The sequence below is a fragment of the Podarcis gaigeae genome (assembly GCF_964106915.1).
Source record: "Podarcis gaigeae genome assembly, chromosome: 2".
Taxonomy (NCBI): Eukaryota; Metazoa; Chordata; class Lepidosauria; order Squamata; family Lacertidae; genus Podarcis; species Podarcis gaigeae.
In genome coordinates, this window is record NC_139679.1 from 49,713,100 (window position 1) to 49,737,266 (window position 24,167).

The 24,167-nt window shown below is 36.6% G+C and overlaps 1 protein-coding gene across 2 annotated transcripts in view; it reads right to left on the reverse strand.

Annotated features, from left to right (window-relative positions):
* Positions 1-24,167, reverse strand: part of SLIT3 (slit guidance ligand 3) — a 400,487-nt gene that overhangs the window by 146,481 nt on the left and 229,839 nt on the right. For both annotated transcript variants that reach the window (XM_083718777.1, XM_083718776.1), the window contains exons 6-7: positions 24,043-24,114; positions 2,599-2,670 (exon numbers count right to left, since the gene is read on the reverse strand). In XM_083718777.1, the coding sequence (XP_083574903.1) occupies positions 2,599-2,670; positions 24,043-24,114 (144 nt within the window). The remainder of the gene's footprint in view (positions 1-2,598; positions 2,671-24,042; positions 24,115-24,167) is intronic.

The following is a 24,167-nucleotide window of genomic DNA, read 5'->3' on the forward strand; positions in this document are numbered from 1 at the left end:
TGCTAAAAGGGGTAGAAATATTAACTAGCATGTTGAAGAACATTTCTAACAATTTTAGAAATATGAAATCATCTTTCAATAACACTCTAATACAAGGAACCTGGAAATACTATCTGTCCCCACCATGCATGCTTAAATTTATTCATCTGATGGCATTGATGTCTGCAACAAAACAGATGACAAATCAAATGAAAGATCTAACCTTTCTATTATAGTCCAGCCCTTCTATTTTTCATAAAGAGCAGGGCTGCCTAGACGGCTATTGCAAATTATTTGGCAGTATACATGAACTGAAACATGCTACTTAAAATTGATGGAAGTACATTTATAGCACTCAAAAGGGGAATGAATACAAATTCTAGTTTTAAAAAGTGCCCTTTTAGTCACAACCTAAATTAAATTTCCAGAATATCATTTTGGGTTAGCATTATAAAATGTTAAATCTCAAAATTCAATATAAAAGCTTTCCTTTAAATTCCATTTATGACTTCCTTCCCCCCTTTTCCCTTTAATTACAGCAAAAGGGAATTAGTCAATATAAGTCTCCAGGGAGCTACATACAAAGCCATCTCTGAAATTAAACTAAAAGGAAAATGGCACCAGACACTGTGGTCTGCTTATCACACAGATTGATCAATTTGAAATAACTAAGAGATGACACAAGGGTATTAGAAGGGAAATGCTCAAAAATATAAAATACTTTTTAATTAATTAATGCAAATAATAGTTCATGTGAGCATTTGTCTTTAAAAAAGGAAATATTATACATACAACTAAAAATCCACTGTTAAATTTGGCCGTCTGTCAGTACGGGCAAATAACAGTCACTGGTATATTGGTTATCAGTGTTTTTTTCTGGGGGGGACGCGGGGGTACGCATACCCCTAAACATTTTGTGAATCTAATTTTGGCCTCATTGAGGGGCAGTATTTCAATATGAGTAGGAAAATGAGAGTACCCCAAACATGTTTTTTATAGTAAAAAGCACTGTTGGTTATAATACCAGGTCTTCTACAAATGGATCAGACTTGTATAGCTTGTGATCTACAAAACAAAAAAGTTCCTCAGCAATGAGCTGCAGCTTGCCAGGTTCTCAACAACACTTCTGGATTCTGATTTGTTTTTGTAGTCTGAGATTCACAATAAAGCCTGGACATCTATTGATCCCTTGGTATATTGGCATATGTGGCCCTTAGGTTGCTTTTGACTTGGAAGGTCACAACTTTCATAAGCCTAGATTAGCTGGCTTCATAATGAAACACACCGGGAGGGAAATAGGCAAATCCTATGACTGTTGATAATATTTGACTAACTCATAAATGAGACTTTAGCACTTTTAAAATTAAACAATAAAAGTCTTTCTTTTACAACACAGATGGGAGGCAATGTAATTGCAGATTTTTTTAAAAAAAATATGAATTTATTCTAATTAACCTAAGATGCAAAGCCTACATATGAAGTAGCCAAAAAGTAGGAGTGTTCATGACACATCATTAGCCAGTTTACTCCATTGTCTTGTAGCACACACTCATTTCAGGCTTAGTAGAGATTGACACCAAACTGATACCTTGGGCAATGACTCTGCCCTCACTACAACAAATTGAGTACCCAAGTTTTCATGTACAATGTTAGTTTCTGCTCCTGATGTGAACAGCTGCAGTGTCCTTGGCCATTTCTTGCTTCAAGGAAAAGGCCAGAGTGCCTTGAATTCTATATCATAGCCTATTGGGTTGTAGAGTCTCTATTGTAACTGCAGCATGTCAAGGAAAGGATATACATATGTCAGCAAGCCACTGTCACTTTGCTTTTACCTAATTTGCCAAGGTTTCAGAATATTTCAGGAGCAGTTTTCCACACTACACCAATCTCCTAAAGCAGCACAGCAGCTAAGATAGCATGCTGAGAGCCAGGAAATCCTAGGTTCAAAGGCTGTATTGGTAGTAGCTTTAGGCAAACCACTCTTGTTGCTTCAGTCTTCCATCTATGTCACATAAATAATATCTTCTAGCATTGTTATGAAGTTTATTGAAATAAGCGCTCTTTGAACAGTGCCATTCTATACCCGTGGAATCAGTATGCCCAACTGATTTAGTCACAGGCATGCCTATATAGGACTACACCTTAAATGCTGCTTTTGTTGTTAGTATTAGTACTATGCTATACAACTCTGCTATAGGATTGCTCAAGGTTTCTGCACAGTCTCTCTTGCTGCAATCTCATCCAAGAAATAACTCTCAACCCAGACCCCCTAACTTTCAGGAATGGGTGCCTTATGTATCAAGCTGTACAAGCTTATGGCCTGCACTTTCTTGGCCTGGAATCTCTGCTTCTGTTGCAACTGGGAATGCTAAATAAAGACTGGCCATGAAAACATCATGGTAGCCCTGCTCCTGGTCTCCCCACCAACATCAGCCCACTTCCAGTTATGGCTTCTTCCACATATTTCAATAAAATAAAAACAAGAACACAGCACTCTTTTTCAGATTAGGCCATTATATTTAATTTATTTAATATGTGCTAAATAACAAATAAAAAAATAATACTGAAATGCTGTGTGTGCTAATTCAAGTGACGTGCATTTCAGAATGGAATACTTACAGGGTCCTGATCTTAGGCATATGGTTGAAGCTGGTGAGAGGAATGCGGGTGATGTTGTTGTTGTTGAGGGTACTATAGAGAAAAGAAAAGAAGCACAATCATTTACATTAGTTTAAAAATGCTATTTACAAAACTAATTACAATTGGTTTGAAAAAAATAGCACAGAAACAATTTCAACATAGTTAAAAAGGTGTTTCTATTGCAAATATGAATAAGTGCATCCGCACAGACACACAATTCTAACTCATATTAGTAAGGTTAAAAAAATATATGTTTTTTTTAATTGAAATTAAAGCCTTCTGTTGATATCCTCCACTGTGACCATTTGAAAGTATGGAGTTGGATGTAATGCTTATTTGGCTTCTTAACAAATAATTGTATGGGAAAAATATATAGTTTCCGGAAGGAGCAACTCTATATACAGTGTGCACAGCCTACCAAAGCATGCCTGAATTGTTATCACACAGAAGGGGTGCATAGTGGAGAAAGGGTGGCTAATTGTATTGGCATAGCAAGAAGAAGAGTGTCATCTCATTGCTTCTAGGTCAAGCTGTTATGGGTTTAGGACTAATGGGATTTTACTTTCCACATGAAATTCCACTTCTGTGATGGGTAGATTTTTATAGAGAAAAGGTAGGAGAGCTTTGCATGGTGAATATGAACGAAGGTGTGGGGAAATTGTTTGGCAGGGCTTATCGTACCCCACACTATTCAAATGTATACCTGTACAGCTGTGTCTGATGTGAAAATATAACCACATAATGGGTTTTACCTACCTAGCCACTATAGCGCATATGTACATGCAAATCTATTATTTGGTTTTCGATATCACTGCAAATTGTTCACTTAATTAAAATGTATAATTTTACTGAAGGAGCGTCTCCACCCCCATCGTTCTGCCCGGACGCTGAGGTCCAGCGCCAAGGGCCTTCTGGCGGTTCCCTCATTGCGAGAAGCAAAGCTACAGGGAACCAGGCAGAGGGCCTTATCGGTAGTGGCGCCCGCCCTGTGGAACACCTTCCCATCAGATGTCAAAGCGATAAACAACTGCCTGACATTCAGAAGACATCTTAAGGCAGCCCTGTTCAGGGAAGTTTTTAATGTATGATATTTTAGTGGTTTTTTTGTTTCTATGGAAGCCGCCCAGAGTGGCTGGGGAAACCCAGCCAGATGGGCGGGGTACAAATAAATTATTATTATTATTATTATTATTATTATTATTATTATTATTATTATTATTTACTGAAGTATCATCTCTTTTGAGCGTAAATATAATAAATACCAGTTGAGGCCATGTTTATTCTGAGGTGCAGAAAGAGCAGCTACTAGTAGATGTTTAAAATGCACTTCCTATAACCCATAAAGCAGAGCTTCTTTGATATGTGTAATGCATGTTGGAAGATAATATACCAGTTTCAGAACAGCTTCGGGACAACTTATCTCCCAGAGTGTTGTTGGAAATTGCATTTTGCTATGACTCTGTATATGCATTCCTGAAACCTGTACATAGCAAAACTGAAGCTCTGAAGCTTGAAGTTACGCATGCAACCTATAGTTCAAGGTTCAGTACTGTATTGTCAACAGCCTAGTATTCAGAGAAAGTATAATCCTTATAATTTGGCTACTGAAACAGGGTTTGGCACTTAAAGGCTGCAATCCTATACCTGGGAGGAGGTCCAATTGAACTCAATGGGGCTTACTTCTGAATAGACATAAATCGGATTACACTGACAAAATGACTTTTGGCAAAGTGATTCTGCACATGGGTTTGTGGAAAAAGTTATAGAACCAAATCAGTTGCACTTTTTTCTGGGGAGGAATATCTGATTTCTCTTTGGTCCTGCTTAATTCCTGGAAAATGTATATGGTTATTAAACCTGATCTGGCAGTGTTCTTCAACATGTATGGAATAACAGAGTAACTGTAAAAATAATAATCCCACAAATGCCAAATATTATGTTGAAAGATGACAGGTACTGAAAAGGTCCCTTCAGCAATGAATATTTCTATTTTAACATAAAGTTAGAGAGAAGAGAAAGAAACATAATTCCTGAAATTATGGCCAAAATAAAAATGTAATATAGTATTCCTGTTCTCCTCTCTTAGTAAACCATCTACTCATAAATAAGTCCCAATATTAGCAGCTGGAAACATTAATTATTTTTTCTTCTTGCTCTAAATCACTCAGTAACACTGAAGAACAGTAATGACTGATAAAAATTAGATAGATGCCTAGTGTCATAAAGTTTAGGCAACAACTGAGGATGTTTTTAAGCAGACTTTCCCTGAGGTATGACCCAGTCATTTATGGAATATCAATTGTACATCTGTTGAAATGGCTTTATTGGTTTTGGTCTGTGTAGGAATGGTTCTATTGTTTTTTAGAATTGTACTTTTTCTACTGTCCATTATACAACCAGCTACACATGCTATCCCCTTTTATTGAGTAGTCTAACATCATGGCACAATGAAATTATCAGAGTATCTGTCTGACATTAACCCAGAAGTAACTACAAGGATGGCTGAGTTTTTGTCAATAGGCTCTCTTAGAATGGTGGCTGGCACAATTTAGTGGGAAGAAATCCCAATGAAAATCCTTGTCATTATATATTTTACATGGCTGTTTATTTATATATGTTTTAAATTTTTATATATGGATGTTTTATGATGGCCTATACTTGTAATGTCAAATAAAGGTTTGGCGAAGTAAGTAAGCCCTTTAGAGCTCAGGATTGATTCTGCAAACTCAAAAAGGTTAAAGTTAGCTGAGGACACAAGACACCATATGATTCAGTTCTCCTGCAATTTCCCAGACTGCCTGCATAAGTGTCCCCTCTTTTCTGTGAAACGAATGGGCAAGGCTCCAGAGAGTCTCTGTAGCAACGAATATAAAATTTTAATTGTGAAAGACTGAAGTTGTAATCCTAAATACACCTTCTAACAAATGCCAGTAATGTCCCCCATGCCCCTAGTTAGATTAAGTAACACAAAAAAATTGCAAGCATACATGAGTACTGCCGTATGACTTTCTAATAATAAACATTTTACAACATCTTCCTGACATTGGATTTATTCTAAGGCAGGAATAATGGCCTAGAATTAAATTTTACAGCTATGACATCAGAAAAAACTATGGTATAAAAGTAACATTATTATTTTCATTGTCTATATTAAACAAGGTGACAGGTGACAATATTAATAGATGTGTAATTTTGTGCTGAGTAAAATAAGTTTACAATGAATTTATGGGCACCATTTTATCATATAAACCTTTATTAATAATAGCTAAACATCTGTCCCGTGCTACAGCTTCTGTGACAGAAATAGGTTTGTGTCCTCTTAGCACGAAGGAAAGATTCACTGCAAGTCTTATTCTCAAGGGAAATGGCTTTGCATCAATAAAAAATGCATGATGTTTTCTTGTTACACTGGTTTTGAATGGATATACATTTGGAGAATGTCCTTTCCTCACCAAAGCATTTTAGTTTGTGAATATAGTATAGACTCTGATTTTCTGTTACATTTGATTTCTAAAGCCAATTACCACAAACAACTAATCAAATTGACAAATGATATGGTAGATTAAATTTTTGATTAGCGCTTATTCAGCACTAATGAGCATCTAGTGTAATTACCAGGGGGCTGTTAGCCATTCAAGCCTCTGGATAATAAGCACCAGGCTTATTTCTGTATGGCATTTGGCTTTACTACACCCTTCAGCGTAATTCTAATCGGTAAAGAAATACACAAGCCCAAGGGCTATGCAGTGCAGAGATAATACACAGACTGTGCACTTTTACTTCTTGTCTAACTATTCATCTCTCTGTATCTGTATGTATATGCTGTTTTCTAGGATTACCTGTCATATTTAGAAAGGTGCCCAAAGAAAATTATTGTCATTCTTAGAAGAATGATGCAAGGTTTTTTTTTTGGGGGGGGCATTTTTCCTTACATTCCTATTTAAAAAAATCAACAATGATCCACTCATTTGATAATGCTCCCATTCTTACACTTTTACACTTGTGCACATATTAGCTCCACAGAGAATAATCTTTAGCATTATGTTTAAGCTTTTTCAAAATAAAAATTAAAAATCACCAATTACACCAATATGGTTGGACTACATGACCCTTGGAATGCCTTCCAACTCTACAATTCTATCATTCTACAAGCATTTTATTTTGCAGCAAGAGATATATAGTATTTTAATAGCAAGCACCCTTTATCTTTTTAAGTCTAGCTATTTGCCTGTTTTTTGACCTGTAATTAATGAAGAATATATATGTGGTAAGTCCGTGTGCATGTGTGTGTGTGTGTGTGTGTGTGTGTGTGTGAGAGAGAGAGAGAGAGAGAGAGAGAGAGAGAGAGAGAGAGAGAGAGGTGGATGTAGTTCTGGAACCATGACACAGACCTTTGAGGCTGAATGATTAGTTACAGCAACAATGGTAGTACTAACAAGTGTTACATTTCCCTCTGTCTCCTTCAATTAGATCACTGCTATACCTCAGTGTCATTTCTGGAAGAGGTGTGTGTAAGTCCACAGAACACTATGTAATTGACTCCAACAGTATTATCTGTGTATCTGGGTGCAAAAGAAGTGTTCCACAACTCGCAGGAACTAACTTTCATGCCTCTTGTCATTTACTACAAAATATTAATTCAGTTTAATATAGTGGAACAAGAATTCTATGCAATGCAATGCTGTATTGATAGTAAAACACTTCTACTTGATATAAGTTCACAGATACCCCAGATAACAATGCTGACTTATCTAAAAGGAATATGCAAACCTGACAAACAGCCAGCAGAGACTCTTTATTCGGTACACACAGCACACTGAACCAATGTCTTGTGACCAAAAGCACCACAGTAAAAATAAATGTACATTGATTTTACTGTGGTTTCTTCCCTTAGGACAGCTGTAGGGATCTAGATGGTGATGAACTACAACTCCCATCAACCCCTTCTCCTTAACAGCCCCCACACTGAAGGCTGGAGCACAATATGGATGAAGTATATAGGCATGTTGGTTTATCAATGTGACTGGCTGCTAGGCACCAGCTGCTCGTTTTTAAAACTGCACTTCTTTGGAGATGTGGTGAAGTTTTTTGGCAGAGGAATAATCTGGGCTGGGATATTGGTCAGCATATGTGATTGAGGCTTATAGGTCACCCCTCATTAACAGTTCAATGCAAAAGCTCTGGTCTAAGCTAGTATGACTGAGAAAAATGAGGGCTGGAAAGGAAATTAACATTTTGAGGACAGTTAATTGAATGGTAAATTGTCTTTTACAAGCCCTAGGTAAGGAATGAAGTCGTGCTAGGGAATTTATTGTGTAAAGAAATAAAAAAAAATATTTACAGTACATATGCGTCAAAAATGCAGGATCTGGCTGTCAGAATATAAGATGCCTGCTAGGTCAGACCAAGGTCCATCTAATATAGCAGTCTGTTTTAATAGCCAGATGCTCCTGGAAGCTCACCAGCCAGGCATGAGGGTGATGGCATTCCCCTATCGTTTGTCTCTAGCATCTGGTATATCAGTGGTGTCCCTAAACATTTAGCTATTACAGCTAATAGCCCTTGATAGACCTATCTTCCATAATTTGTATAATCCATTTAAAACATCTATCCAAGCAAGCAGCCACCATCACACCTTGAAGTAGGGAATTGAGTAAATTATTTACTGTGTGAAGAAACAACTTTGCTTTATGAGGCTGTGTAAATAATTTTTTTGTTTATGTCTGCACTCCAGAAACATTAATAGGGAGTAAATGTCCCACCTTTCTGTTTATCATGCCTAATGCAGCTAATGTTGCCACAGGGCTGGCACTGGGACTCAGGCACAAGTATACTAATGCATATTGAAACTGAAACTCGAAGCCTCTTGAATCAGGCCAAAAAAGTATACATAAAACACATAGCACCCATAGCAACAAACTTTCATCTTTTGGATAAGTTAGAAACTTGGGTGCTCTCTGTGAACTTTTGGCAAGCAAGCTTGTGTAGTAGCAATTCTACAATTAATGTGTTTTAGTACAAAAAAAATTGGGGGGGGGGGGCATACTGTACATCTCCTATACACCACTCACTTGGGCTGCTTTTGTGGATTTTTAGTAACTTTTGACTACACATGCCTTTGACATAAACTGGCTCTTCTGAATATAGATCATAGGTTAATCAGAAGAACCCAAGGGTTTTGACAAAAAAAAAAATTCCTTCCAGTAGCACCTTAAAGACCAACTAAGTTAGTTCTTGGTATGAGCTTTCGTGTGCATGCACACTTCTTCAGATACCTTTTTCCTTCCAGTAGCACCTTAAAGACCAACTAAGTTAGTTCTTGGTATGAGCTTTCGTGTGCATGCACACTTCTTCAGATACCTTTTTTCTTTCCAGTAGCACCTTAAAGACCAACTAAGTTAGTTCTTGGTATGAGCTTTCGTGTGCATGCACACTTCTTCAGATACACGAAAGCTCATACCAAGAACTAACTTAGTTGGTCTTTAAGGTGCTACTGGAAGGAATTTTTTTGTTGTTGTTTTGACTATGGCAGACCAACACGGCTACCTATCTGTAACCAAGGGTTTTGAGTTATCTGAGATGGTAACCTTTTAGACCCAATCACGTAAATAAGGAAATTTGCCAGGTGTACTTATTAGCACATTTGTTATTTATTCTGCCCTCTTGTGACATACTGTAGTTCCCTTTTCACCTAGTCTGAAATTCTACCCCACCCTGCAGGAGACAAGAGTGTATCAGTGCTTTTTATGCAGATGATGCAATTCTTCTGTCATACACGCAGATGGGGATGTGTAGGTTCATATTGTACAATGGAACTCTTTTAAGTTATAACAATGCTAAAATGAAAATCTTAACTTTTGAGGTAGAGGAAGAAGACACATCAATGACTATGATGGGGTCTGGGCAGAGATTTCCAGACAATTACAATATATTGATAGGCAGACCACGATGACTCTAGTTATGGTGTGCTGATCCAATATGAAGTACAAAGGTTTTTATATTCTTTCTGGAAGGGTGCCCCCTTTATTTGTCTCTTATCCATTTATGTGAGCTGAGATGGTTTTTGACAAAATGCAGGTTAATTTTTCAGCAGCTGATGGAGATGAAGGCGCCTTACTTTTATTTATTAGTTGCTACTTTGTTAATAGTGTTTTAGAGATTATAATTTCTTTACTGATTATTTGTTAATTATATCATATGATTTATGCTGTAGCTGTGTTCTATTATGTCCTTGATATTTCTTGTTTGTAAGCCACTTTGGGATTCATTTGAATGGAAAGTGGCAGAGAAATATAATCAATCAATCAATCAATCAATCAATCATTATAGGACTTAGAACCAGGTAGGCAGATTTTGCCTAGCTGGCTGCCTTAAGAAGGACGACCATGGTATGCTTCTTAACAGAGGATCACCTATATTCAGATCTGAGCATTCATTATTTGCAGCCCCTAACAGCAGGCTGTAGTAATGACTCCCCTTTAAGTAAAACTCTGTTTCTATTGGTGAATACAGATTATTACAAGTCACATAGAACCACCAAATTTGTTTAAAAGGCTATGGACAAGCTATCAATTTCATCTGAAGATCACGTTACTTACAATAAATCTATTGTTTCATTTTTGAGAAAGAATGTTTACAGGTTGTGGTTTTTTTTTAAAAAAAGTATGCACTTATTTGTTGCTTACCTTTGGTTTGTGACATGTGTATTAGTAAGCATGTGTATTTGTATTTGTATGAGTATGTGTTAGGTTGGGTTGGCAAAAGAGCAATAAAGTATTCATTCACTATTAGGAGATTGGAGTCTCATCAGTCGCAGCCAACAATTTCAAACAGGGCATTCGCTGTATAAATTTAATTCAAGCACAGCATTGATTACAATATTTCAAAAAATTCACGATCAACACTTTCCAAGCATCTTTCTTGCTTACAAGGATCAACTAGATTGCTAACATTAACTGTACACAGTAGCCTCCTTCCTATAGACATAGCAACTCCTGAATTGGGATTTTTATCTAGACCATGGCATGTGGTGGAACGGTTAAATATTTTTCCAACACCCCTGTGGTCTGAGCTAAATAAACTACCAAAACATTTCCTATTTTGAAATAATTTCCTATTTAAAAGAAGAAACGGCAAACCACATATTGAACTTAACTTGCACTTCAGCCCTACTTGAACGCTATGCTAATGAGATCAGGGGCTTGACAAAAAATCTCTTCCCCAGTGAGTTCTTTAGATCATTAAGAGCAAAAGGAATGTAAACATGTTTGATTCTTTTAGTTAACATTTTCAAAGCTGACATTTTCTTACTCTGCACCAAAATTGCTATTGCTTCTTGTTGCTCTTAGAACTTTGATCCTTCAAGCGCAATGGAAACTCCATTAAGAGCATCCCAGATAGAGTTCCCATCCAATTTCATTGCCTTCATTTTTCCAGGGAAAATAAGAGAGTAGGGTGGAAGGGTGAAGCCTTTTCATCAACTCTGTTTTCATGAAATGACTCATACAAGCAGATTTAAAGATAAAGAAGAGCATATTGGAAATAAGAAAAGTCTTTTGAAGTTTCTGGTGGTTTCCTGTTTGCTTTGTGCATGTGTGAGAAACACATAAACTCTTACATGAATCAATTTAGCAATATTAGTCCACAGCCTATGTGCAGGGCACAATAGTACAATTCTATTTAGCCAAGTGGCCTGTGGAATACTCAATGGATCATTATCAGTAAGGCGGCATTGAAAATGTCTTCATTCAGAACAGAGAATGAGATTAATTTAATCACACTCATTCTTCAAACCTCAGTTCTAGTTCAAGACCAGGAGAAAGTAAGTACACATCAATACCATAGAGCAGTCCCATCTCCAGAACAAAAGACTGGAGGACACTTATCACTACAGTGGCTGTTTTATGTTAATAAATTCCTTTAATCATTCTTTCTAATGCATGACTGAAAAAAAATTCTGTTATTTTCATCCTAAACTATTATATGTTGATTCCAAAACAAGATGTTATATATGCCTGGGTTTCATTAGGTAATACAGCAACCACTTACGAAATGATGACTTACCACTGTGTCTACACCAGAGCTTTCCAAACTTTTCATGTTGGTGACAGATTTTTTATACATGCATCATTTTGCAACACAGTAATTCAGTTTTACCAGCAAACCAGAGGTTAAACTAACCCCTTTCCAGCCCTGGGAGGAGTGCGGGAAGCATTCATGTGACACACCTACACACTGCAGCTGGCACACTAATGTGTCGCAACACACAGTTTGGAAAGCTCTGGTCTACACAATCACTTGGAAGACTGGTAGTCTGTAATAATTACAGTGTAATGTGCTGCCAAATAAAAAGGAGAAATGTTACCATATCTCTGTACTCCACCAGAAAGCTGAGGAAAAGGGATAGTGGTAAAATTCTCTTCACCATGTGGCATGACGTTTAGCGATGACAAGCTCACAAAGTGGCTCACCACCTGTGCATCACTTTGAGTTACCCAGTTAATAAATATTTATCTCTATTCACCCATGGTTTCCCAAGAACTCTGTGTATCATAATGTATGTATAGTTGTTTAAGGCTCCAGGATTATTGATCAGTTTTACTTATTTGAACATTACAATGCTACTCATTTTGTATCAGTTATGCCCAGTAGTTTGTAACAGCAAACACAATATAGATCAATAAAAAACCAAATACATATATTAAATACATATATTAGGATAAAAGATGGCAGCCCAGACTAATCCAAGAGTGGGAGGAAACCTATAATCAAAATGGAATCATATTGACAAAATGCAGTCAAATAACAAGTAGGTTTGAACAGATACAGAAACGGCAAGAACAGCAATTTTGGTGCATATTATTAGATAGAACAAAAAAGCCTACATTGTAAAATAGTGAGTGAACGGTTTTTGGAACTGTGTAAGATTTATAAAGTACTTAAATTACCAATCTTGGCAGCTTCCAATAAAATTGCTCCAATTTAGTAAAAAATATTTTGTGCCTTATTAATAATAATACATTAATTAGTAGTTGTCCTAATATTACTCCATTATCTCAGTTCACATGAATTTAAGTCTATAGTTCTGTTTTGCTTTGTTTTCTGAAAAAGAAACATGTACCCCTTCCTGGGGAAAAATAAAAAATTATATTATATTCCCACAACTTCTCTGCTATGCAACAAAAAACCAAGCTGACATTACAGTTACCATTTTTCACAGATCACTCTATGTGAGCGTAACATGATTAGATCCCATCTTCTGTATTTGGGAAAATCTGATTTCTGATTCAAGTACAGTACTGGAAATGCCTGCCCAGTGCTTCATTTCTTCTTTGTTATGAAAAAAGAAAGACTGGAGGTAAATTCTAAGCGCCAAGAAACACTAAAATGCTTGTGTGTTATTTTTTTTTAGACTAAGCTTTTGTCATCCAAGAAGTGCAAAATTCTAGCTCCTGCAAATATTCTATACATCACTGTCTCTAGCAAATGTGAGAAAGCCACTATGACAATACCTTTTTTCAATTAATTAATGTTTTTTCCATAAAGCGCTTACATTTCACTGTCTGAAATGTATTTAAGGATTATGGAAATAATTCTTAAATTTTAGCCAAATTAGCATGGCATGGGATAAAATCCAATGCTGATCCAATTGTAGCATCTGCTACTGTAAAAAAAAAAAAAGGTATTTTTTTTGACAATTTCCCCCTCAGCGGCACCTCTGCGCTACCTTCTATGCTGTTCTGGAGGGTTCCCTCAACCCTCTGGAAGAGGTTTTCAGAGATCACAGAGGGAGCTGCAGTAGAAGCAAGAATAAGTGAAAATCACTTTTTCTTTTCTTATGTTAGTGAACATCTCTGCTGCATCAAAATACATTCCATGTGCAGAGTGGCAGCATTTTATTTCATCCTTACTCTTTGTTCTGATTGCTGCAAAATGCAGGATGAACCTTGAGAATTTTCAATCCCTTTTAAAAACTATATAAAACTGATGGCGCTTATGTATGGTAGGGAAAAAATGCTGTGGCTAGTACTCCAAGGTCAAGGTATTAAAACAAAATAAATGCTGGAGTATTCAAGAAGAAAGCAAACTCTATCCCAGAAGAAAACTTAGAAAATAGACTTACCTCTTGCTTTCCTGAAAATTAGGGATAATGATGATGATGATAGATGTATGTTTGAAATGTATACTTAAAACTTATTGTGCCAGGATACCGAGTGTAGAGAATATCTTAGCAGTTTATATTCAGAGTAAGTTAATATATATATTTAAAATTTCAAAACACACAGGCAAAGAATCATTCATAGCTATTAAGCGTATCCAATTTACCTCTAGAAAATTATCAGGCCAATCCTAGAAGATAGCTGCATAAAGAAACTGGTTGCCTTCTTATGTGCAGCTTAAGACAGTAAGAGTGGTTTTAAGACTTGTTCAGAACAGTTATGACCATATCAGTGAAAGTATTCATCTTCTTCCAGAATTGGCACTGATCCAGCTGCTGCCCTTCAGCCAAATGTCGCATTGCGGCACACAACATACTCCTAATGTTGTGTCTATTCTCTGCATTTGACCGCTAGGGGTGTTTAAGGGCAAACAATGAAGTTTTTAAAGCCCCACTAAAAGCTCTGCTAATAGAATATGAGGACAAGGCAGAGCAAATCTACCATCTTCAACAGTTTGCTCCTACTTATAATGACTACGATTCTAGCTCCAGCCCAGAGAATTGTTCAAATTTAACTCTGTCAAGGAGAAGCAATTGGAAATATGCTATTTTGACTCAACCAAGTATGTTACACATGCAGTTTTCTGTCCATGCCAGTACTTTATGTAGTTAAATAATTCATTAAATTATTAATCCAACAAGGAAGAAAAAGCCAACATAAATCAAATCTCAACATTTGCAAAATACACTATAACACTGGTGGAGAGAAGCATAGCATGTCTCAATGGAGACTCACACATTCAGTCTCTGGGGAAAATATTAAGATCAATAGCATGGCTTTAAGTGCACTCAAAGTATCATCACAGAGTTTGTCTTTATCCACAAAACTCTGATATTATATGGCTGCCTTAAAATGGTTCAATTTCAAAAGTTGAAAATTTTATTGGTCACTATTACTTACATAAGTTTATTGCAAAAATGAAGAAATCAGGTACAGTTAAGGTGACTGAACACGGAGCCAAACTGAGTCAACCTATCAAAAGCAGATCACTTTATTCTCATTCTCTGTCTTTCTCACACATTCACATATACATAAACAAATAATTCCTGTGAATAATATGCATTAAAATCTGCACAAAACACTGCCAGATTCACAAACAGATGAAATATCTATATTAAAGTTTTGGTGTTGTTGTTTTTTTTAAATGCAGTTAATTAGAAGCACCCATTTACCCTGCAAGAGATGCTTCCTTAAGCCTTTCTCCAATAATACTGGTTCTACATATTTAAATATAACCAAAATGTTGAAAAACTTAAATATAGATGCTTAATACTTACTGTGACTATAGATGCTTAATACTCACTTGTGTACACCCACAAACAAAAGTTACAAAAGAGAATTAAATTAATAAATTGTTCCTTATTTCTTAATAAGAAGTAGACACTAACTAAATATTATTTGTCTTAAATTTGGTAAGAAATATTTATTTTATTTTAATATAAGCATTCACGGATAATAGAATACCAGTCCATTAAAAGTAGTCTGTCCCACAAGTTCAAGTCTAAAACTGTTGAGATAAGCGTCTCACCTGCGTTTCAAATGCAATTGCAGAAGCAGTGGTAAGAGATGGCTGTAAGATAACACAACCCACCTGAGTTACACCCAGAAGCAAATAGGCAGACTCTGCAGTTGGGGAAGAGATAAAATAAGCTCCCTTCTACTAACCCCGCCCAGCAGGCAGGCAACCTCATCTTGTTTTGGGAGAATCTGAGTGGTCTTCAAAGATGGTGTCATAGGGACCGCATTGCGGCAGTTCGTGGACTACTGCATGGCCAAATGCAAATCTGAAACTGATTAGCCCACGTATTTCACCCAAAAAATATGAGAAGTCGGGTGGATGACACCATGCAGGGCCTATAAAACTAGAATGCAGAAATACTCATAACTAAGAACTCCAAGTCACACTGAGATAATCTCCATTAAAGCACAGCTCTTCAGTGATGGCCTCATCTCTGTCTTAATTAAATTGAGTCTAAGTTACAGACTAACTTAATTTTGATCCCAATTTTTCATTTTTAAATAAAGCAAATGGACCAAACTATTTAGGCTTCATTAATCTATCTCACACAGATATGACAAATAAAACTGTGCACCAAAATACGAATTTTTCCCTTTGTCCCAAAAAGTAAATTTGTTAGATTCCAGCATAATCAGTATCTAGATGTAGCTGAATAGAGCAGGTGAGTGGAATGGAAATTAGGTCCTACTATAGCCATAGTTCAATCTCATTGATGGTTGATGTAAATGATATAGTTTTGATTTGGGAAGAATAGAATTATTTCGAAGTACTGAATTTTAATTTTCTGCTTTAATCTACACTATTGCTTTTCTTACAACAGGTACATCAAAGTACAATATATGGCTATACAATCATTTGCAGAAAAATCTGCAGGTAGGAACACTAGGTAGCTTTAAGTAGCTCTTTCAACTCTTATCACCCACAAACTCTGTCCCATAGCAAAAAATGTCTTGTCTCGGATGTAAACAGGTATGGCATGAACCAAAACCACACTACTGAACTCCTTTTCAGAAGCTGCCTCAACAGGACTTCAAGTACAGTGGTACCTTGCTTTGCAACTGCTATGGATTACAACCATTTTGGATTACAACTCGTCAAACCCAGAAGTGCGTGTCACTTTTTTTGGACTACAACCTATTTTTTTTTATTACAACCCATTTTGGGAAGGGAGGCCCCATTGGCAAAAGCGTGCCTTGGATTACAACCTGTTTTGGTTGACAACTGGACCTCCAGAATGGATTATGGTTCACTGTACTATTCTTCAATCATCTCACCTCTATAGTTCAAACTGTGGGCAGTTAATCTTACACAAAATAATTCCAAAGAGAAAGCTATGGTCAAATACCACGTGAAGTTTCCCTTTAAACAACTCTACCAGATCTCTGTTTGTGTACAAGCGAGATTAATGAAGAAAAAGTATGAGAAGACAACTTCTAACGACAAAAAAAAGTACATGCCTGCAGAACAAATACGTGGGTGTGTCTGTTTGCACTATTGTCTAAATGTTCATCAGCTATATTGTTTTAACTCCATCAGTTGTGAGCATACAACAATTTAAAACAGCTCCAGAATATTCTCAAATGAGCACAATATAACAGAGAAGTGTTCTATGAACTTAATTAATTTAAGATTCTCAGACAACGAACAAGATACAGAGCAATATTTTCATCATGAACCTTTTTGTGTAAGATGCCTACATTCCAAAATATTTCAAAATTATGTCCTTTCCCACTTTTATTTGATTTCAGGACATTTCAGACTGAGAGAGAGAAAATTGCCATGTTCCATTTTCTAACACCGTAGATGTCTTGTTTCTAAAGCACTAAAATATCTTGCTTTCTGCCTGTGAAGGATCTTTAGAAACATTTCTAAAACTATCATCCCTGAACAAAATGCATGTGCATTTATTTGCTCAACAGTGCTGAAATTGCATATACTAGCATGTCAATTGTTTTTCATTCCAGTTTTCACTGACACCACGAGAGCTCCTTGGCGGGTCAGAACTTAATATTATATCTAAAGATCACAGTATTTCAAGTCACTGTCATAACAATCTATAAATCACAAAACCACTGATTCCCAATATAGTATGGGCACCAGTATAGTATGGGCATACTTTATGATGCTAATGTAAGGAACGGAGGAGAATGTCCTTACAGCTCAACGATTCAGGTATCTCACAAAACAAAGTTTTTCCTAATAAGTTTGGGTGCTTTACCAACACCTAACAATTTTTAAACCTTCCTTTTATATTGTTGTAAACCACATACAGGGTTTATGGGGGGAGGGGGGTTCCTAGTCAAGTGATATGTATATCAAGCTTGTTAACTGACTAAATAAATAACATAGGTAAAGGTAAAGGACCCCTGGATGGTTAAGTCCAGTCAAAGGCAACTATGGGGTTGCGGCGCTTATCTCACTTTCAGGCCGAGGGAGCCAGTGTTTGTCCACAGACAGCTTTCTGGGTCATGTGGCCAGCATGACTAAACCTCTTCTGGTGCAATGGAACACCGTGACGAAAACCAGAGCGCAAGGAAACACCGTTTACCTTCCTGCCACAGCAGTAGCTATTTATCTACTTGCACTGGCGTGCTTTCAAACTGCTAGGTCGGCAGAAGCTGGGACAGAGCAACGGGAGCTTACTCCATTGCAGAGATTCGAACCGCCGACCTTCCGATCGGCAAGCCCAAGAGGCTCAGTGGTTTAGACCACCCGTGTCCCCTACAAATAGATAACATAGTGCCCTAGCCACCCTAGGAGACTTCCAACAACATAAAAAACCATAGTAAAACATTAAACATTAAAAACTTCCCTATACAGAATGGTAGGGGATAGCAAAAGTAACAGCATGAAACATGCCATTAAAAGCAATTTGGGAATGAAAGTGTGTGTACATATGCTTTGCATTTAAAGAATAAACAACAGATATAATTATCTGTAGCACAAAAAGTGGAATTCCACATGGAAGGGCCAGCACAATTTCCGGTAATAGCATACACTAGCCTTCTTCAACCTAGTGCCCTTCATATGTTGAACTGAAACTCACATCATCCCTGAACATTGGCCAGGCTGGCTGGGTTGGATGGGATTTGTAGTCTGGAGGGCACAAGATAGGGGAAGGATAGCATATACCATAGAATGTATATGTGCTAGAGAACCTAAATTCTTTCAGCCATAGATTGTGTTTTGGGATGAAACTGTTGTTTTATTGAAATGTTCATCAGTATAATTTGGAATGACACTCAGTGTATGACTGCATTATTACAGCACTAACAGAGAACTAATCAAGATACTTACATAGATATCCAAACCCTTCCCTACTACCTTTACAGCCATCAGGGACTTTTCAAGGAAATAAATTTAGTCTATTAAATACAGTCTCTGTTGTCTTGTTCTCTTACTGCTGGTAGATGATATAAAACCTGTCACCTTGATGCCATCTGGCTACTGTTGTTTTTACTCTCATACTTCCAGCATACGTAACAGTCAGGAGATTGTCTCAAGTATCTCCATATGCTCTGTAAGAGAGCTGTATCTTACTAAACACAATTAAAATCCATTTCTTTTTAGCTCCAAGACAGCATTGCTGGTTTCTTGTAGACAGATACGTTGGAAGAGGTGGACAATCTCCCATAACAGGTGCACATTAGGGGTTGCTTTTTCCTGAAATGATGTCCTAAAAAGCACAGATCTAAATGACTTCAACATGGCTTCTCATATGTCTAATCTGATTCCAAAAAAGGAAATTGAAACTGCTAGTGCTACATTTTTCTAGCACGTTGCTCCTTTGCTACAACGGGACAGTAACTGATAAGGAAAATTAGTGGATGTTTCAATACTGCTTTCTGCTGGAGTCCATCCAGATTGCTAGTGAGGCGAAGACAGGAGGAACTAGTCATTTCCCTAGAAATCTTTCTGCATGTTGGATCAAAATAATGAGTCAATCAGTGTGTATTTTGATCTTCCAAACATCAAAATAAATGAGGCAAGGAAGGGACAATCTGATATTTCTCCTATTACATCGGATTTTAAATGAGACAATATCAATTCTCTAACTGACCAAATTACAAAAATAATAGCTGTAACAAATTGTTGGTTTCTCAGTTGTAGGATAAAAAAACAGTACATTACTGCTACTAGTGACATAATTATAATGTAAATTCATTCTCATCTTCCACACTAACTATACCAGATTGAAACAGGGAATTGTTTTATTGGTGGGATCTAAACGGTGCCCTTGCACCAAAGGAAGGGCTTTTTGTCCAGTGGATTCATCCGCTAATATGGTGAGACATTTTCCACCAATTCCCTCCTTCCCACCTTGCAGCCCCGAGTATCTCCTCTCCCAAGGCAGCTCCAGAGAGTTGGGAGACTATTCAAAACGGTGGAAGAAAAAATTTGTGAAAATTGAATCCGCTTCTTCCATTAGCAGAGCATTCACTGGATCAACCCTGCACACTTCTTCAGATACTTATCTGAAGAAGTGTGCATGCACACGAAAGCTCATACCAAGAACTGACTTAGTTGGTCTTTAAGGTGCTACTGGAAGGAATTTTTTTTTTGTTTTGAATTTTCACATTAACTAGAAAATCAGGGTCTTCATTAAATATTCTGCTTATATGGTGCTTATATAGTTAGGAAAGCAACTTGCACAATTCAAATTAATCCTAATTGCCTAAACTGATTGTGCTTGGTGGCATAACAGAACAACAAATCATATCCTCTTGCCATTTATAGATTTTCATTAAGCAGTGACATCTCAATTACTTAGAATTATGTCATGATTTTAAACATTGCATCTAATTAGGTATAAATAAATATATATCTCAACAAACTGGCAAGTTGATAAATAAATCAATTTAAATTCATGTTCTCTAAAGAGTCTTTTTAGAAATGAGATTTAAAGACAAAAACCTGACCACTGCATGTACCATATTTTTTTTGTCACATGTCTGAGGTTCGCTTTACAGATTGGGGTGTGTTACAAAGTACTGTTTTCTAGTCTGCACTGGCAAAGATCTCAAATAGACAGGTAGCATGTTCTAAGGAGCAACAAGTTGAATTCTGACTCATTTCATCACTTCATTTCATTTGAAAGCAGACGCTAGTTCGTATATGCTATGCATATCTGAGATACAAACCTCAAATGTAAACGAGGATGTGAAAAGAAAATGGAGGCAGCGTATTTCTACAATGTATATGCTGATTGTAGTGCTTTTAGTGCCAAAATAACAGTGCAGCTAAAATACACATACTTTAAGGAATAGGTTACGACTAATGAACAACTATTTTCTATTAAATAGAAAATATTAGGATAATTGTTGACACAATGTTATCGCAAATCAAGAACGGTACATGTAACATATGACAAACATGCTATTTCAATAAGGAAAAGATTGAGGAAAAGCTTACTGAGCTATTATGTGTAGTTGAAGTGTCATAATATATTGAAATCACGAATTCGCTATTTTATTCCAACTGCATTAGCTTACCTTGATTCTACTGAAGACAATGTGTGCAATACCATCAGATTTCAGCCAACAGATCATTGACCAGTGGTTAATTCACCATATTAAGGATTAAGGATCTGGCATTCCAACAAAGTGGAAATATAAAATGTTTTAAATGGGAATACGCAAGAGAAGCGCCGTAAAATGTATACTGTACATGCACATACACAGGTACGTGGCCACTCTTATAGATGAACTATGACTGGCATCCCACCTTCCAGTCAAAGCCCTCTGTAAAAATTGCCCTTCTGTATAGAAACATAAGTGATTTGACCATGTAGAGATGTGTCTTTCAATCTAAAACTTTTTAATTTAGAAACTAAAAGTCTTTTGGTAAAAAAAAATCCCCATCTTTATAACTATCTACAATAATTAGTTTTAATTACTATATTGTTCCTATGATTTCTCTCTGAACAATTATTATGTTGCATAAAATACTGCAATAGAATAAATACGGTAACTCAATTTAGGCAGCCAACGTATTCCTTGTGGAAATTTCATTTACTTCTTGTAACAGTAGAGTATACTGCAACTGAAGAAAGTCTTATGTATGACTCAATATTGTGTGTTATGGCAAGGAAGGTAAATGGCAACACACCAACCATTACTAGATATCATAAAATGCTGACACAACAATTCTGGGCTCAACTTATTTGCCATAATGATGATCAGCAATAACACGAAGTCTGATCCACTGTTTAGCTAGCTACTGCAAAGCCCACTACTGTGGTTATTTTTTTCCTGGCCCAAGCGTATCTTCTGTTGAGAATAATATGAGAGTCTTACATATGTTCTATCACATCGACAAAAATGGATGTTTGCCAACTATGAAGCAATGATGCCAATTATAGGATTACATCTAAATTCTTGGCCAATCAGTTTGCTCTATAATCCTAAATATTGGAAGGAAACCTCTTCCCCTGATTTTATTAGTGCGAATTTGAATACTGTAAATCAAATGGCGTAAAATTATAATCATGAAGATTCCACTGTAAAAAAATCAAACTGCATAAGAATATCCATGAGACACATTTTTATGCAACCCATTCTAATGCAGATATGTTGTGCTAATCACTCAAACAGTTCAGCACTCTTAAGTTACTCGCACAATATGAATGCACAATTTTCTAGTCATAGGCGCCACAGTAGAAGTTGCTGCATGCCTAGAAAAACACTGTGCGGATAAGCACCAATTCTGTTTATAAAATGCTTTGAGTGTCATTGGGACTTAACTATCTCATAAATATAGGCAATTGTTCAGTACTCCATAAATTATTCACAATTTTGAATGTTACCATTTCACATGTTTTTCTAGAAAGTTTAAGATGATTTTAATTCTGACTGACATTTGGTGTCACTTGTAAAAACCATAATTCATGTATTCTTCAACTATTCTAAAAATTCAAAAAGAGCGTTTAAAATCAAACTTACTGGACATTTAGAGAACTGAAGATCTTGTGGGAAAGGCAATATATCTTACTATTTAATGTATTTCCGCAGAACCATATTAACTTTTCTGGTAAACAGTTGGGCAAAAACAGAAACATTTTAAAATATATTTTTACTTTTTGGAGGGGTGTTAATAAAATAAATACAAAATGCCTTATTTACCGCCCACATTGGCAATCACAACAATACTAGATACAAATATATCTTTAAAAAAATGACACAGGGAGGACTGCCACTGAGCAGCACACATCCCTCCAATCACTAATCAGAACTTGAATGAATAAATTCATTCATTAAATAGCAGCGCTCCAATACCTGAACCACATGTAGAAAACAAGTTTCCAAAACTTATTTCCAAAAGACATTAATGGATTCTAGTTCACAGCAAACGACAGGACTAAGAAATGGGCAGGGCCGCTGGATGTGCAAAAGGGCGTTGTCTCACCATGAGCACATCTAGACTTTAGTTAATAGTGTATGCGACCACAATGTAATTAAAAGGGCAACATGTAAAGATACACGCCTGCCCTGCAAATAAACTATGTGGCCTCTAGGTGACCACAACTTATTTTTTTGAGCCTTAATAAGGCCTAATCCCATTTACCATCACAGCCTGCAAGTTTTGAGCGCATTCATTGATATACTAATGAAGTGACATATCTTTAGAACATCCTTGGTTTGAGGTACAAAGTAAAAACTTAAGACAATAACTTTCTCCACGTCATCTGAAAACTTCTATGTAAGTGACTAACATCGAAATCATTTAGTGTAATTTAAAAAAGGAGTAAGCACAAGGATATAAGATTGTATCCAACAAAATTTTACTCAGAGTATGCCCACTGAAATTAATGGACCTAAATTAGGCATGTTTATTAATTTTATTGGGTCTGCTTTCAATATGATTAATATTGGGTACATTCCATGATGCTTGCATGTGTGGCTGAGATCAGCCTCTCTTTGCCAAGCACAACTATGTTGTAAGAGCACATTATAACCATTACAAAGGAGACTCTTAATTACAGTGTGCAAAAGACTTTGGTAAGGTGGCCCCAATTTGTAAATTTTAGTAATTATTATAAATACCAGTGATCTGCTTCAGAACAAATAGTTTGAGGAGGTCATATATATTTTAAAATGCATCTTTAAAATTAGAGGTGTTCACATTGCTCATATACTAAATCACAATCCTCACAATGGGATTGTCACAATCCTCACAATGGGATTTCCTCTCAGCCATTGTGTTTTCATGCCAAAGCTCTTCCTGTATGTTTAACAATTATTCTCTCTGACTAGGTCAATTGTAAACTGCTTCCAAATACCACACCACTCAGACCTGTTAGCCACCCTCCTAACCATAAAAATACAGGTTCTAGCTGTTAGTATACAGAAAACAATGTGCTTTAGAACCTATTAAACCCAATCTGCTCTGTACAAAACCCAGTGTGGCTTCTAAGGACCATAGAACCAAAGCCTTCTTTTATGGTTTAATTAACACAAACATCAAGTCAGCAAGTGAGAAAATTTCTCTTGGCTGGCTACACACTTTAGTGAAAAGAGAGCGACAGAAAAAGAAAAGATGCAAACACTGAAATAATGGCACTGCAGCATGCATGCATGCACGCACACATGCACGCATACACTCTCTCACTCGCTCTCTCTCTCTCACACACAAACACACACACACACACACGCACACACACACAGATAAATCAGAAAGTCAACTCACAGAATCTCCAAGTCACGCAGGGCTCGGAAGGCTCCATCTTCAATGCAGCTGATCTGATTGTTGTCCAGTTGCCTGCAGGAAGGAAGAAAAAGTATGAAGGCTTGCCTGGTAACCACGCTGCCTTG